General features: G+C 37.5%; 1 protein-coding gene across 5 annotated transcripts in view; it reads right to left on the bottom strand.

Annotated features, from left to right (window-relative positions):
* LOC306868491 (MOB kinase activator 2-like) overlaps window positions 1–18226 on the bottom strand; it is a 50018-nt gene that overhangs the window by 10847 nt on the left and 20945 nt on the right. Inside the window, exon 1 of one of the 5 annotated variants that reach the window (XM_079414686.1) lies at window positions 17829–18008. The exons of 2 other annotated variants lie outside the window; for them this stretch is intronic. In XM_079414686.1, coding sequence (XP_079270812.1) covers window positions 17829–17866 — 38 coding nt within the window. In that variant the 5' untranslated portion in view covers window positions 17867–18008. Of the gene's footprint in view, window positions 1–2264; window positions 4275–14489; window positions 14923–17828; window positions 18009–18226 lie in introns of those variants that run through there. 2 more of the 5 variants (XM_079414685.1, XM_079414687.1) reach the window with 2 other exon arrangements.

The raw sequence follows: 18226 nt of genomic DNA, 5'->3' as shown, positions 1-18226 counted from the left end.
GATACAGGTCTTTGGTCAAAACCTTGGCTAGGTTTGAGAGTCTGGAAACAATGCCTTTTATGGCAAAGATATCTGCGGGAAACTGCTATGAGTGGGCATGATGTGTGTGTGTGTGTGTGAGTGTGTGTGTGTGTGTTTGTGTGTAACAGGAGGGCCGCTGGCAGCTAGAAAGTTTTTCTTTCTCCTAAAATAAACTAGCTAATGGCTTGAGAATTTGCCCTCCACCACATAATTCACAAAAACGGTGCTTCCTGGAAAATTACGAAACCCAGTGAAGGCTCAAATAAAACGATGTGCGTTCAGATTTTTGGACTGTGTCTTCACGTAAAAAAACAACTATATTGGGGGGTACCGACATAACATTGAGTTCTGGATCCTCACATGCACTCCCATGCTTTGCTTTCCATTGTTTTTTTGATTTTATCAGAATCAATCAGGAGAATCCTGGACTTGATTTCATCTTGTGACTCAATTTAAAACATTAATACCATGTGTGTTTATCTTAAAGCATGTGAAGTGTCCACTGGTTTTCTTCAAAGGTTTGGTGTGGATAGATATCACGAGCTCTTAGGGAACTTAATTAAACAATTGAATACACTGCCAGGTAAACACCTTGTCAAAAGTAATTATTAAACACAGCATGCTGTTCAGAATCTCAAAGATGAACTATGCATGAGGCCTGACATTATGCAACACACTGTGCACATTTTCATCCAGCATCTGCAAGCAGCTAAAACATCTAAACATCCCTAAATCACTTTGACTCAAACAGAACACGGCCGGAATCTTCAAAGCTGCCAAATGGATACCAAAACTTCAATCTGGAAATCAGTAAACAGCAGTAAAACAATCCAGCACCTACGGACACCAAAATCAAAATTTGGAGTACAAAAGCACCATCAATAAAATTGGTTTACTAACTAAAAATTAATAAGTGACTCAAAACTGTGTGAAATAAGTGTTAATTACATTTCAGCAATTTTGTGTACATCTGTTATCCTGCTCTCTAGATATTAATATTAGCACCACAATTTATTTATTGCACAGCCAGGATGATTATAAAATAAAAACTGGATCTTTTATAATGGAGCATTATAACAATTTCAAACAAACATGCTGACCTTCAGCATTGATGCTAAAGTACTTGCTGGTTTTTAGCTGAGAGCGTCTAGCCAAGTTTGGGCTTCCTAGTTCTCCTGGGCATCAGGAGTGTGTGAAGAGCCATTGGGATGACAGTATTGTGTTAAACACAGCAAGAGCACCATGGGGCCGGTACAGCAAGAGGTCATCAGCATCACAGAGAGAGGTCTTTGTAAACCATCCCACACAAACTTTCCAAATTAATTTGACAGTTTTACCCCTTTCTATGTCATTGATGGTGCTTTAATGCAGTTATATGCAAAAATATTGAGTGCAACATTCATTTTTTGACACCAAAGACTAAAAAGAAAGAAAAGACTCAAAACCATGGTATGCAATAGTTGATCACATTTACAGTATCACTGCTTCTTGTTTGAAGTCTCTTGAAAAAAATAAGAGCCCTCGTGATTTAATTAGAATGGTTTTTTTTTGTATGCAAATTTTTCTCTATTGTATTCCAAAGTTTATATCTATCTATCTATACTAATCACTCATTATTTAAATGAATAATAACCGGAGGAAGATCTGGAAGTTTTCAAAGAATTTAAATGAGCAGTGAATAATTACAAGCTTCTCATGCTTGCTTATGAATATGCATGAGACAAGTAATCTCTCTCAACCAATCTGATAACTGCTCACTGAATATATTATTATTGGCGCACGAGAACAGCTCACGCGAATAATCAATTCCAATTACAAATGTTCAGATTATTCTATTAATTAAGAGCCTTATACGAACCATTTTAGAAAAACCTAAAAATGTCAATAATTTGCCTATTTATTGTGATTTACAATTAAGTTTTGCGTGGTGACGTGGCTTCTAATACTTCATATATTTTATTTATAATTATAGTTTTAATATATTCTTATATCACCCTCCATATGTATAAAGTATAATTAGTCTTAATGTAGGCTAATAATCATTTGAGATTATTAGAAACTGCGTTAAAAAAAAATGACATTCTCCTGAATGCACTGCATATCTGCTCAATAAAAGCATGCACACATACTTTTATTAACGTGATATTGTTACTTTGTTTATTACATAGCCACTATTTAGGTTTATGCAGCTGTTATAGACATGCAAATCTCCTTGATTTATAAAAACAACAAAGCCACGTTACCTTAAAACTTTACCAACAGCCTGAAGAACCATCTTGCAACTTAATCCGCTTCTGGGAGTTTTCTGTGAGTGCATATCCGAAGTGCTAACAACGAAGATGGACTGAGAGTCCAAAGCGTTTTGAACTGACCGGTCTTTCCCTTCAGTGGATGTTTTCAAAGACTGGGTAGTAAGAGAATATAAAGTCCTTGCTCCAAAGTTCTTGTTCTACCAAACGGCCAGCCAATCAGAACAGTCGACGGGCGGGGCATAATATGTTAACACCAGAGGACAGCCAATCATACGCACGCATGGGCGGGGCGTGTTGTGATTGACATGCAGTTTGAAGCTCTGCTCTCTGTCTGTTGTCTCTCGGTCACATTGTTTTTTATATTCCGGCCAATGTGGTGTGACCAGCTTCCGAATGAAGTTACTTCTTTACAGTTACGTTTAAGAAGAACCATTTACTGTAATTACAAGACATTTGTGAGGTAACATGACAATGCACAACTTGTTTTCTTTGTTTTAGTGGTTTAGAAAAACCTTGATAAAAGCGACAACACATCATTCAAAACAGCACATTAAACTCTACATAGTATATTTTAAGAGCCTTCTTATAGGAGACAAAAATGAACTCGCATTATCCACAGAAATCCTTATTTCATATTTATGATGATTTGTGCCTGAAGCCAATCTACAAGTGAATTCCAGGGTAAATAAAGGATAATACACAGAAAGATCTAGGTGACTCTTTTTACCTCATTTAAAGACATTCATATAACTTAGTTGTTGCAAAAGCTGTTTCGTAACTGGCATCTTGTTTGTCTTCCAATGAAAATATTTGATCAAGAAGCCAGTGAATCATAAAAGCACAAAGTTCTTGAGTCTGACGTACTCTGATGACAGACAATAAGTAAAATTACGACACTTACAAAGTTTCTCAAGGTAAAAATAGCATCTTATCTCATCAATCTTCACATATTACGCAAGTGGCTCTTTCCATGGGGGGCCGGAGTTGCGCAGTGAAATGGTATCTGTCAGCTGAGGCCCAGCCAAAACCTCTGTCTGATCCCACACACTTCATGAGATGTTTACTCACCACCTGATTCACGACAACTGAAACAACATACCAGCCGCATCTGCCGTGTCTGATAATACAATTAAGTCACTGATTTACAGGGCAGGCTTCCTGTTCAGACTTTACTTTCAGTCTTAAGCATTAAATCATGTTCTTATGTGTTCAACTACCAATTATAGAACAAAACACATACTGTAAGACCAAACATCATGTTTAAGACAGCGACATCATGCCAATGTGAGTAACAGCTATTACGAAAGTCATTTAACTCATTCAATAAGAGAAGGACAGGTTAATAAAATAAGATAAAATAGTAAGCCAGTGAAAAAAAAATTATATATAAATAAATAACATTTTGGTTGAATTTACAGTTTGTGCCAGTGTCCAAAACAATTGTTTTTCTCAAGCTTGATCATACGATTCGTCACACGGCTCGCCCAACTCGTTCGGTAAGAAAGTCAACGAACATTCCTTTTAGACAAAGCAAACAGAAAAAATAAAAATAACAAATCGTCTCAGACACAGTACATTAGGCCCGGAGCTAAAGCATCCAGCAGATGAGTAATCCAGCCCTGCTGAAAAGCCGAGGGCGACATGAGATGAACGAGATAGATAAGAACCTACCCACAATCCTGTCGCAATGGGAGAGAAGACGTTAAACTCTGCGAGAACCTTCCACTGTGTTTACTAATATCATTTCAAGTAGCTGAAGTGTAGAGAAGTTGATCCTTCATTACTCAGTGTACATGATCTGGTGCATTTAAAAACAATCATTCCATGCAAGAATCATGAGATACACTTACACATGAATGCTTTTCCAAATATGGTCTATTTTTGTTCGGGTAAGAAGAACTACAAAAAAATCAGAATCTTAAAATAATTTCAATTTATTTTTATTTTTTTTGTATGAATTGACCATTTAGCAAAGTGCATTAAATAATCTATTGCAACACCATGAGTTGTCTATCTACTCATCCCCCCTGCTGTCCTGAAGAGAGTTTGGATGATGGCCATTATTAACACGGTCCTGCATCCTATCGCACATTCCTGCCGCGGAGCAACTGCATGCACCAACATGTTCTGCTCTCGGCTAAGAAAACACATGGTGGGGAGGAGTGAAAGCAAGAGATGGATGGATGGATGGATGGATGGATGAGGAAGAAAACCTTTCAGGAAACATATCAGATCTGGTTTTTACAGCAATCAGGTTATAAATCTCGCTTGAGAGATTGTGTTTCATTTATGGCATATATACACGCAAATTCCGGGAATGTGTCAAATCAGATTTTGAAACCGATTGTGCAAGTGTGACTTCAATATACCTTTTTACAACCGCAAATGATATATGAAGCTTTCCAGATACTATAAAACAGAAAATAGTCCTGCAAATGTAAAGTAGAAAGGCCAGAGAGAGGCAGAAAAAGAAAGCGAGCAAAAGAGAAAATGAAGAAAACAAGTGAGACGAAGCAAGAAGTTGGAAGCGTGTTGGAGCGTGTTCAAAAGGCTTCGCCACACACGCAGCATTCCAGCGGTTGGAGGTTCGGGTTCAGTTTGGAAATCTTGATACGGGGCAAACAAATCTACAAACAAACCCTGAAGTCTCAACGGATTAATCAAAATCTCAAAATAGCTGGTAGTTGCGGTTCAAAAATTGCTTCAAACTGTGCAGCAATTGTCCAATAAAAACCTTTGAATCAGAGTAATATGGAAGCCCATTTCTACCACTGAATAAAGAAATTTACGACTTTTTATCTCACAATTGACACTTTTTTTTCAGAATTGCAAGATGTAAACTCACAAATGCGAGAAAAAAGTCTGAATTGAGAGATTAAACATACAATTGCATGTAAAAAAATCTGAATTGCTTGATGTAAACTCACAATTCTGAGAAATAAAGTCAAAATTTTGAAACAATTGTACGAACGTCTTTTTTCAAAATTGGAATTTGTAACTCGCAATTGCGAGTTTATATCTCATTTCTGAGAAAAGTCGTCAGAATTATGAGGGAAAAAAAGCTAAAATTGTGAGATATAAACTCGCAATTGCGAGAAAATAATCAGAATTGCGAGTTCATATCGTGACATGCAATTCTGAGAAAAAGTCAGAAATGCGAATTGTTGAACTTCAGTCAGAATTGCTAGTTTTTGTCACAATTCTGACTTTATTTCTATCACGCAAATCAGACTTTATAACTCATAGTTGAGTTTATATCTCGTAATTCTAAGAAAAAAGTCAGAATTGTGAGATAAAAAGTGACCTTGTTTTATTTTTTATAAACATTTATACATTTTGTCTTGTAAACAGGCTTCTATAGATGAGTGATACTTTATAACCAATTAACCAGAGAACAAAAGTCATTTAATCAGTTCATTTAAACGTCATTTAAATTGATCAGTGTTTGTTTATTAGCACCAAATCAGCCTTTGGTTAATGTGCTATTGCTCACTAGATGGCACATGAGACTAAATAACATCCATCTAATGCTTATTTGATTTAATATTTAGTTCATTAGTTATTTAATAACACTGTTAAAGTTTTAGCAAATCTCAGAATGAATATCAATTTTTTCATATTGTGTGTTATATTGTTGTGACGCCAAAATTCTCTTCAGCATGTAGCATTTTAGCTGATTTGTTTTAGACAAAATAATACAGAATTATAATATTGGCCGTTTATCAGTCATTGGTCATAAAACTATTATCTCATATCAGCAAGAATTTTAAAAATCACTAGCAATACTGGTCATTAAAAACTGGTTTAATCGTGTGCTTTGTCACCTTCAGTTACGCCGATTTAAATAAACACAGTCATTATGATTTCAAGTGGATTAGGATTATAGTTTTAAAGATGGGATACAGATGTTAATCCATAGCAACATCAATTGAGACTAGGAAATAAAGTAGTAGAAACAAAATTGGCTTCATTCAGCTTGTGAAAGAGCCACCGAATGTTGGTAATTATGGAGGCAGAGCCTTTGATCCCTGGATTCAGAGGTAGGAAAAGCTAATCAAGGTCTTTGTTCGAAGGACAAAAAGATGAAAGATGATGAGACGAGCTTTATCAGCGTAGACGACCATTATGTAAAGTAATGAGGTATACATGAATAGTCGCATACATGCACAGGCACACACCAATACTTCATCCGAAATGGATGGCATGAGTTCCAGTAAGGATTTTAAAAGATCAAGAGCAAAAATAGCTGTGGGCTAGAAAACAAAAACAGTAAAAAAAAAAAAAAAAAAAAAAGACAAAAAGGCCACGTGATGCAAAATTGCACTGGTTAAACCACAAGCTCCATTTGAAAGCACAAAGAGATACAAACAGTGAATGTGAGTCTTGTTTTAATATAAGTTCACTGCCTTCTACTGGAGAAATACAGAAGCACATCAACCAAAGTTGCTGGTTAGCATGGTCCATTCAGCTCCTGCTGGTGAATACTGTAACTACACCATTTGACTACAAAAAGCATTTTTCTCCATTGGCGGCCATTCAAAACTCGCTGTATATAGACCATCATGAAAGGTTCCTTTACTTTCCTACAGCACCTTTGTGTAAGAGAGGGAATAAATAAGACGTGGGATGCCATGTTTGTACAGGAAACATGCTTGAGAAAAGGAGCCATATAATTGTTTGTGCTGCACAACACAAGGCCTTCAGGGTCTCTCAGACAGTGATTGTAATGCGTATTGACCTTGAGGGGTCAAATGCCAAACAGTAAGGACTTTCTGATAACAGCGGTGTTCAAGCAACTTGACCACAGATCTGCAAGACGAGCATCAGGACAAGCGTTCCAACTGTTTTTCATGCTATTTTTGGTCATCACGGATCACTTTGTGGTTAGTTTCGTTCTTGTCCCAATTCCTTTTTAGGAAAGTAAATCTCTAAAACCACCCAGGAACTGTAATTCAGCCCTTAAGTGCCCTCAGATGCTAATTTCCTGATTCTGCTCAAGCAGGTCTTCCACTATCACAGACATTTTTCCGGTGTTTACACAAACATCTCCACCCAGCCTCACAGAGACAAACTGGCAACCAAAGATTCATTCAGCACTTTCCAATTTGTAGACACGATGTTTATACTCTTCATTTTTAATCTTAATTTAATAACAAGCCCCTTATCGCTGTAGTACGTGCTCAGCTATGAGACTGAAGGAAAACACCTCAGAACAACTGGGATTGAGAGTCTACTCGAATAAACGGTTATCCTGTAAGCAGCTTAGATGCCTCTGGGAAGGAGGCCGTTTCTTAGAAACCCATCCAGCCAGACCTCAGTAGAGACCTTTGGTATCATCCCTGAGGAAGTTGAATCCACAACAACAGAATGTTGTGGTTCAGAGCTTCATGTCACATTAAAGCAGCTTTTCTGAACCTGATGCTGGTCTGGCCAACCATTTTCAAGTTGCACTTATTGAGACTCTGGCCAAGTGCAGATGACAACTACAAACTGGTGAGAGATAAACAGATGAACTTTTTATGCCACAGAAAGACCTACAGATAACTTTTGGTCAACTTGAGGCCGGAATACACTAGACGACTTTTGCCCCGAATTTCCCCCAATTTACAGTTTGGATAAGTCATCGCTAGTTGTCGAAAGTCAGAGCTAATCTGCAGATTTCATAGAAAATCATGTAGTAAAATCTTATATCACGATATGAGTAATTTTATTGCACGGTAACAATATATATCACAATATAGTTATTTTCGCTTTAAATAAAGTCTTTATGATAGCAACATTTTTGATACCATAGAAATTTCATGATTCTTGTCTCCAGTTTAAAAAAAAAAAAACACTTGCCTAAATATTAAAAAAAAGCTCACTGAACACAAGTAAAGAGTCAGCGATTAAATATGAATAAGAAACTAATTACTAGGGCTGTAATCAACCAAAGAAAATCTTGGTCGACTGAAGTCCTGAAACGTTCGACTAAAAATCGACTAAAAATGACGTTGTGGAGAGAAAAAAAACGTACGTTACATTCATTAGATATGCACTGTGCTCAGTACTTGGTAGCCTTGTTGTCTGCCTAAATTAATTATAAATAAACATAAAAAACTAATAGGCTATTTGCAGTATATTAAATCGTTTTTGACCTAATTATTTTGCACTGAAATGAGTCTGACACACGAGTCTGTCGTCTCTGACAGCGGTGCATCACGTGCACCTGCGCAATATCATAGCCTGTGATTTCTGAAAACAGTACTATGTTGTCAACTAGTGATATCACAAGAACTTTTGAGGAATGTGCAACATAATTTAGAAAATTATTTTTGTCATATGTTATAAGTATAACTGTCAGACACTATCATTTCAGCCGCTCTGCGCAGCTCGCACAGAGCGAGGCTGAACATAAGAGCTCAGCTTCGCGGCTGAGACACGAATAGACTTAAAGCTTTTACTCTTAATAAACACAAAAGGCGCGTCCACTTTAATAAAAAAAAGAATATTTATTAAACAAACAAGAGCAGAAACCAAATAAAGTGCATAACTGAAAAATAAAGCATCTTAGGCTCAAAACTAACACAAACAGTGGGCACAGCGCAATATTGTGAGAACTGAGAACTGATCGCGCGCTGTGTGAGAACTGATGAGAAAGTGGAGCACTTCTATCAGAGTGATTCCGCCTATCGCGCCTTCACTAACTTTAAGTTAATCAACAACGAATTGTGACTCCTGGGAAAAACGGGATGTCTAGTCACCCTATCCCTATAACCATTCAGTTGCTGAGGCCATTGTTTCAGATCGCTAGTTTGCGTTTTGGTAGCGTATCCGCCCACTGCGGCTGCCATACTCTGACTAAGTTAGATATACAAACGCCCCTCATCTGATTGCGATCCAGTGACAGGGACGCACATTTTAAAAGACAAGACAGTCAACTTAGCCTATAGGATGTATTTTGAATGTCCGGTAGTCCTCAAATAACATTTTAGTCCCGTCTCGTCTCGTTAACGAAGACGCGCATACATTTCGTCATAGTTTTTATCATCAGATATTAATTTTATCTCGTCAACTTCTCGTCTTAGTCACAGAAAAAAGGTTCGTTAACGAATATTTTTCGTCGTCCTCTTCGTTAACGAAATTAACACTGGTTCTTTGGAAGGAGACAGCTTCTTGTTTTTACACTAGCTTATTATTAAATAAATAATATTCAGCATCAAACCTTCTAAAGCCTACTTATCTGTCTCTCTTCTCCAGTGGGTTGGGCTAATCCAAAAAAAGTGAAAACAATGGGGGGTGTTCTGAAAACAGACTGTTACCTGTGAAACAGGGGTGCTCTGAAAACACCCCCATTAGTAATTAGTGCTTTCCACCTGATGAAATGAGCGCGGCCAAACTGATGAAATGAGCGCGGCAAAAAATCGACCAATCAGATTTTTGGTCGAACCAGACCGTATCGACCAATTAATCGACTAATCGACTGGGACGTTACAGCCCTACTAATTACAAGCAATGGGACCAAAAAAAAAACTACCATAGAACAAATAATTAAAAAAGCTACATACATCCTATAAAGTAATCAAATATATAAAAACACTGCATATTTAATATTTCTTCTTATTAAAGTTACAAAAGTGATTTAGTGAAGAACAGTGAGATATTTTCTCTCAGACAGCAGGAACATCACTGCTGTCACTTTAAGAGATGCCCGGCTTTCTTTCTCAGCCGTTTGTCTTTCACTTACAGTAAGACCTAAATTACTACGTTTATGAAGTTACTTGCACATATCATCATTTTGACACATACAAGTGTGTGTATTTAAGCGTTCAAGGCCTAAAAAGGTGCTAAAAAACAAGAAAAAAAAACTGTTCAATACTCCCACGCTCTGAACACCGTCTCCACACATGCGCACCTCTCTGACAGTGCTCAGAAACAGGCTCTCAGGCGGTGTGTGCGTACTGCGAAATGAGTTCTCTTTTGCTGCTAATTGCATTTTAATGGCTTAAAATCATTTGTTTTTACTGCAATGCCGCAGCCTTTATTTGTGCCTCCCATTCTCGGTTCTGAACAACACATATTGGCAAGAGTAACAATCGGACTGGTCTCAGATCACCATAAAAAGTGGTCTGCATACTTTTATGGACACAAACAAACCTATACAGCTAGTATCTTCATTATATGATGACATCCATAATCATAAAATGGATTCAGTGACCAACCAGAGTGCACTTTTTTTTATATAAATCTGAAATCAGACATACTGTAACCTTGAGAACAAACGGGAGTATACAGGTTTGCTCAATGGATCTTGCTTATTTGTCACTGTTTCTCACACAAAACTCTCGAATATCTTTCAGACATTTGAAGCCATGACCCTTAAGGTCATTGCACACTGAGTCTGAAATTTTTGCACGTTAAAAAATAAATATGACCTCACGTTGTGTCAATCACGTTTACACACTGCCTCCGAAATTTTCATCCGTCATAAAAAAAATAAAAATTCAGATCAGGTTCGATTTTCTGCGTCTTCGCATCCGTAGCATGCATTTTGATAGGAAAGGATGAGGAATACAGGTGTGCAATGACCTGTAATACTATTTTTTTAAGGTAAGTGGTTGCAAACAATTTATAAAAGGGTAACACTATTTCGATAGTCCACTTTAGACGTTCTACTAACAGCGAGTAACTTTGCAACTACATGTCAACTAGCAGTCATTAGAGTATTAGTAGACTGTCTACTAATACACTTTACTTTGATTTGTCTACAACATACAACATATGAGAAAATTTGCAAGTATATGTCAACTTATTCTACTAACCCTAAACCTACCCTACTGAGAGTTAGTAAACATGTAGTTGCTAATTAGTTGACATGTAGTTACAAGGTTACTTATAGTTAGTAGAATGTCTAAAGTGGACTATCGAAATAAAGTGTAACCAAAAAAAGTGGAAAGTTAGTCAACTGAATTTATTTAAATGTAGCTAAAATAAATTGATTGCAACCACTTCGCTTAAAAATGTTTGTAAATTCAATGAATCATTTTTTTCAGTGTAGAAACTTTTGTGATTAGATCTCTGATAGAATTAGATCCTGACAGAGTGATAAAAAGTACCTTGGCTCATAAAACTGTATAAACACCACCCAATTAAATTGACACTGGTGGTTTCATCCCGTTCTTACCATTTGTGTTTAATGTGCATGAAACGTTCTGTAAATGGTCCATAGGCACGCCTTTTGAGATTAAAAAAATATTCTGAAAGAGGTAGGATAGTCTTATTTCCATAAGTACATGGCCTAACAACAGATGGCTAAACCACTTTCAGTAAAACCTCCTACATTAAAATAAATTAAGCTCCTTTCGAAAAAGAAATAATTCAAAAGAGAAATACAATAGGCCAACTTGACCAACCAACCCTGAATGAAAGGACCATCAATCTCTTCAGTGCTAACTTCTCTTCAAAGAGTTTCATTCCTCCAGTTTACTCCTCCAAATATGTTACTCCCACCAACAAATTCCTTGATTTCAAGACATGAAAATGGGGTTAAATGTCGAGAACTAACCTTTAAAACATGATGTGACAAATGCAACTGAATGTGTCTGACGGAATGCAACTGTACCTGAATGAGGCATTTCCAACCAGGTGACGTCACAGCTGCGACCTCTGGATGTTACGTAATAGGAACCTGCTGTGATGAGCAATACTGCGCTCCTCCTTGTAATTTTCCTCTAACAAGAAGCTCCTTTCTGCTAAATATAGAAAGGCTTAACACTGCAAAAAACCCATCACTCCCGTTATGAGATGTGAACATTATCAAGCTAAGGGAGTGGCGAGGACTTCTGTGCTGATGGTCTTGTGGTAACCTCCCTCCATTTCAACACAATTAATCAAAGATAATTACAAAAGAAATGAAAGGGGCACATCTGTCAAGAATGAACAATATCTCTAGGGTAATTAAACAGGTACTGGGAGGGGTGGACATGTGGTTTACTGCCAAAACAGATTATGCCCTACACCGCTTAAGCATTCATTTATCCTTTGCTGATGTGATTAAGTGTCAAACGGCTGGATGTGTGCAGAGTCACCAGCTGAGGTAGGAATGAATGAAGTGACCTTGTGCGATGACGCTGAGCAAGCATTATCAGGTGCTCGTGCTGCAGCTTGGGATGCTGAGGCAGAGCGAGAGAGCCATCACTGCAAGCCGATCTATCGCAGTGGGAGGAGGCGCTTACGTAATTTTCACACGAGAGACAGAAGAGGGCAAGACAAGGGGGAACTGGAGGTCTGAAGGGGCTAAATATGACAACATTACTCAACAATGACAACAAACTATGGTATAAATAACTGGTGGATGTGCAAATGCAAATTGAATGCAAATAAGACATACAGCGTTCAAGTGCAATCTTGTATCTCCTACTTACTAAGTCTTTATTTTTATGGCTGAAAGTACAACTCTTAACGGTTTAATCATTTTAATGGCATTTAGACTAAAATACCATCTAGAATTGTGTTTTTAAATGAGATCACAAATTAAAATGGGTTTAGTAGAGGTTTTCTAGAAACTTGGCACAAAACTTGCTAGTTTTCAAGAACTTGGTACACCATAAGATTATCAGCATTCAAAAATCAAAACTACTACTTCTTAAAATTACTAGACAACAGAAATATGGTTACCAATACATTATTTATAATTTGACCATAATCAAAATTTCCACCTTTCAAATTAAGCCATTACTTTATAGCACATGAATTAGTCCTCACAATTCTAATTTTATTCTTAATGTAACCTCAAAGATCATGAACTCAGACCTTAGCTTTTGAAAGTCTGGCCTTTTTACCCCAAGACATGATCGTCCCAGGAGATTGGCCCAAAGCTAGAGAAGAATGCAGACAGTAAGGAACCGCTGGCTGACACAGACCAATTAAAGCACATCAGATTAAATAAATGTCCCAGTCAGATGGTTTAGCAGATAACGGCATACTCCAAAACCAGACAGTGGTGGAATATTTTTAAACTACTTACACTCCCATAACACATCACTTCCATGCAAAATCCTACACCACCTCTGAGGAAGAGCTAAATGGAAAACAGTAACTCAAAACTGTTTACACGATCCCAAACAGGATGCGATTACGAATTTTGGGAGTTGGACTTCGCCGAAACAAGTTTAGCAACACTATATTTGATAAAGCTTGAACTTTGCAAGGATGAATTTTCCATTCATCCAAATCCTGGCGTGGTCACTCACAACAATTTCCGTCAACACACAGCCAACTTATCAGTACGGTTAATGCAACTTGAGTATAGCTTTGGATATGTACATCTAAACATCAGACGCTACATAGGCTAAACATTTTTTTTTTTTCCGGAAAGCAGGCGTGTCTAAAACCAACATCCCTGAGGACACTTACGATTGGTAACGTAAACTTGAAATACTAAACAACACCACCTGACGGCGGCGTTATAAAACAAAACAGATAGTACTGCATTACAAAGACATGAACTTCTTCCACACCAGCCAGCCAATAACATCTCAGCCAGAAGACAAAATACACCAGCAAAGCTTGATGGTTTTCTTGCTTGCCAAACGTAAACACGGACTGTGAATCAACACAAGAGTCTAAAAGGAGATGGAAATGATGAAGAGGACAGAACAAAGAACAGATAGATCAGCAAAAAGCAAACTCAACTTTTTAATCAAATACATCTGGGACTTTTTCACATTGGCGAGCAACCTTGAAAAACCCTGGAACTTTAGCGATTTGTTATATATAGCAGCACCGCAGTAAAATAAAACTACAACCATATGTAAAGGAAAAAAGGAAACAGCATCTCTCGAGCCATCCATGTGAAGAGCATGCATTGGTCTGTTAGCATTCGCTAACTTTTGAACAACTTTTGAACCACTTGCTTAATTTCCAATTCGAGGTAGAGGTCGAAACTAACACTGGAGAGTGCAAAGTCTGCCCTTAGCAGTAGGGAAAAAGCAAGCTGGGAACACAGTGTCCCAATCAGCAATGGTTTGCAACCCCCACGCACTACACAAAAAATCATGAGTTGCATTGATTTTGAACTTCAGATAATGGCTGTTTCTTTTGCCGAAAGTTCTAGGTGTCATCTAAGGACTGATCGCCCAGCATAACCTGGCAAAACTTCAAGAACATCCTCAACTCCAAGGCACTTCTGCAAACAAATATGCGGAAGAGGAGGAAAAAACATCCCAAAACTGGTACCTGTAAAAGAAGCAGTCACAACACACTAGAACCCCCATGCAGCTTGTGAAGTCAGCAATCAGATTGTCCCGTCCTCTGCTGCGCCGGCTTTAAGATGTACTACAGGTAAGCGGCATCCGTTAGAGCGTGAACTCTTGGCATTGCATCTTCGCAGATCTGCAGTGGCGCCCCAAACTGTTTCTCCTCACACTTTCTGACTCCCTCTCCTGTTTCCAGTTGCTGGACCGCACACAGTCGGGGCTTTGTTAGGTGGCGATTTCCCTTGGCGCAGTGCAGACAGAACAACACTTCAGTCAGCAAGCAAACAAACACAAGTGTCCGCAGCAGGCGAGCACAACGCATACAGTCGCTCAGCACTTGTGTGTTCTTCTCTGCTGATACCCTCAGTTTCCCCCTCCCATCTTCTCTCTCTCATTCTACCGCTGTCTCTCTCTTCCCTTCCTCCCTGTCTCACTCTCCCGTTGGCTCTGACTTTGAGGCGGGATCTCTGGGTTGGCAAATAGACTTGCTGCAAACCGATGACGGCCCACTGCAGGAATATTCTGAGCCAGGAAATTTTTAAGGGCCCAAACAGCCCCTGCAAATGGTGCCTTTAGGGAAATTTTCTTCCCATGAACGCTTTCTACGCTCTTAAAGAAAAATGTCAATAAAAGCACACTCGCAATAGGTCAGTACCTGGAGATAAGTGACCAATTTGAGGGAAAAAAACACAACTCTAGAGGCAAAGCTATTAAAAAAAATAAATAGATGATTTTCTGGCATAAGGATTTACAGGGAAACAACAGAAGAATGACGTAATCACTTATTAATATAAAACAAATCAATGAAAGTAGTTTCTGCTCCTCTAGCATATAATAATGTTCTACTCTAAGCTTAATCCCAAACATTTCCCCTGTCTCTCATTGTTCAGACAAACAATTAGTCCCAAACTCAAAGCATTGGTTGAGGTTGGCAGAGAGCCACATCCTGATTGGCTAGCATGTACGGTCTTGCTTTGTTTTTCCATTTACAGAGCCTAGACTTGTCACAAAGACAGGGTTATTTCTCAGGAGAACTAATGATTAGATCACCCCAAAAAATCGGTTAGATTTTTTACATACACGTTTCAAGCCACGTGTGCTGTTTTTTCTTCATGTGAGAAAAATTCTGAAGAATCTTCATGCAGCACTTTTCCATACGCAAGTTAGGGATAGGAACGATGTCAGTCAAGCTCCAAATAGGCCAAATATCACAATAAAAGCAAATCTTATTGCTTCTTGCAAAAGTGCAAGCAAACAAACCACATTGGTTCTCATGCATCAACCAAGCACTTTTGATCTTCTGTTAAGTATATTAACTCCACCGGTTCTTGTGTGCATTATTAAATGACATCAAATGGCAACATATCTGACTTGAAAGTTAGAATGGAGGGCAAGATTGTCAAATTACTTACATGTTTTATAAAACCTTTAGAAGACTTATATAGCACAAGTCATAATGACTATACTCTTATGGTACTTTTTATGTCAGACTATATGAACTGTCATGGAAAAGTTTTTGAAAAAATATTTTTTTAAACCAGCGCTCAACTAAAATAATAACAACAAACGTTTGAAAAGACATGAAGGTTACTAGAAAAATTACCATATATATATATATATATATATATATATATATATATTAGTGCTGTCAAATGGTTAATCGCAATTAATCACATCCAAAATAAAAGTTTTTGTTTGCATTACGTGTGTGTTCTGTCTATATTTATTACGTACATATAAATACACACACATGCATGTATATATTTTGAAAATATTTACATGTATTTACATGTCTATTTATATTCATATAATTTATATTATAAAAAATATATATTAAATATTTAAACATAACATTTTCTGAAATATATACATGCATGTGTGTGTATTTACTATTTATATATAGATAATAAACAAAGTACACACATATTATGCAAACAAAAACTTTTATTTTGGATACGATTAATCACATCCAAAATAAGTTTTTGTTTACGTACTATATGTGTACTGTGTTTATTTATTATGCAATATAAATACATACACATACAGTATATATTTTGAAAATATTTACATGTATATACATTTATATAATATATAAACATTTAATATATAAACAGCATATTTTTCTTAAATATATACATTCATGTGTTTGTATTTACATACATAAATATATACAGTACACACTCATATATTTGGATGCAATTAATCGTTTGACAGCACTAATATATATATATATATACCCCTCAGTAAAAGGCTGCCTCTCATTTGTTTTTGTATAGCCTACATGTAAATATGCACAAAGATGATCAATTACCTGACCACAGAAACAGATTACATCACCCATTGTGTCAATCTAAAACCACTGAGAGGAGCTAGACCTCAAGCATCAGTTTTAAATCTTAGCCCTCTCTGCATTAACAAAGCAGCAACCACAGTGTTCTTCTCCCAGACTCGATGACGTAATCCCTAACAGCACAGACTGATTACTGAGCAGAAGCTCTGGAGACTAAAGCACCCGTGTGATAAGAACCTTCCCTTTGTGATGAGAAATCTGGAGAGAACTGTTTTCTTCAAGACCTTTTCAGGAAGAAGTAACATTTTGAGGGAACACCAGGATATGTAAATTCAAAGGAAAATGCTCAGATGGCAAGAAATAATCCTGCATGATCTGAGCATGTGCTGAGCATTTCTGAATAAAGCAATCAATTTAAAGCCAGAATAAGGCTGCATGAGTAAACAACTAGTGTGTTTTCGTCTTAAATAGAGCATGGTAAATATCAAAGGGCTGAGAAAGTGCATGTCTTGTGTTCTAATGATCTGACTATGAATGGACTGGTCACTCAAAGCCTAAATGCTGGACTCATTGCATCCAATGAAAAACAGTTGCGGGGAGGCAGTAGGAACGGATGATGCTATGCGTTCGTTTCGGTTCCCTCAATGGAAATGGAAGAAAAGTAACACCCCTCCCTCCTAAAAGCAAGATTTACAGGTTTACTCCACGAAATCAAACCCAACACTGCCAGAGTTTCATGGTTCGTGGACGTTTCAAACCACGGAATAATTTCGTAAACTAAATAAACGCTGCAAAATCAACCCGCACTGAGCCTGACTAAACACTAGTGTTTGTTGGGTCATAGTCAATTTAAACGCGCTGCGTGACCTCACGGAAGCGCGTAATGTAACACATGTGCTTCTAACGGAATGGAACGCAACAATGAAATTCGAACGCGTTTAAAAACAAACAAAAGAATCAAACTCAACATTTGGCGAGAAAAACTTGAATACAAGTCATTCGACTTGTGAACGCATTTAAAGTGCTTACCTGTGTAAGGTGTAAGAACCGTTCCGTTTGAACCTCATTTTGGATGATAAAAGTTTGACGATTAAATCCAGAACTGTACAAATATCAGGCTGCTAACAGAGTATGTTACAGTAAGCTGCTGAAACACAAAGAGAGGGGATCCTGAGTACGAGACCGCCTCTAATGTCCGTTTGTCTCAGTAGGACTGCCTTAAAATCAGACAGGGGGTTGAGGAGGAGATTAATAACACTTCATTGTTTGCCAGTTAAGTTATTTATGGCAAAAAAAAACGTTTTGGCAAAAGTGTTTCGTCTCAGATACGTTTCTTTTGGCGAAACCGCGGCATGGAGGATGTTTGACTGCGCGAGGAAACTGGCAAGAGAGCAAATTTGCCAGACAGATTAAAATTAATCCGCATT

This window comes from Barbus barbus (assembly GCF_936440315.1).
Source record: "Barbus barbus genome assembly, chromosome: 50".
Taxonomy (NCBI): domain Eukaryota; kingdom Metazoa; phylum Chordata; class Actinopteri; order Cypriniformes; family Cyprinidae; genus Barbus; species Barbus barbus.
Note: the sequence above shows the minus strand (reverse complement) of the source record. Positions and strands in the feature narration are given on the sequence as shown.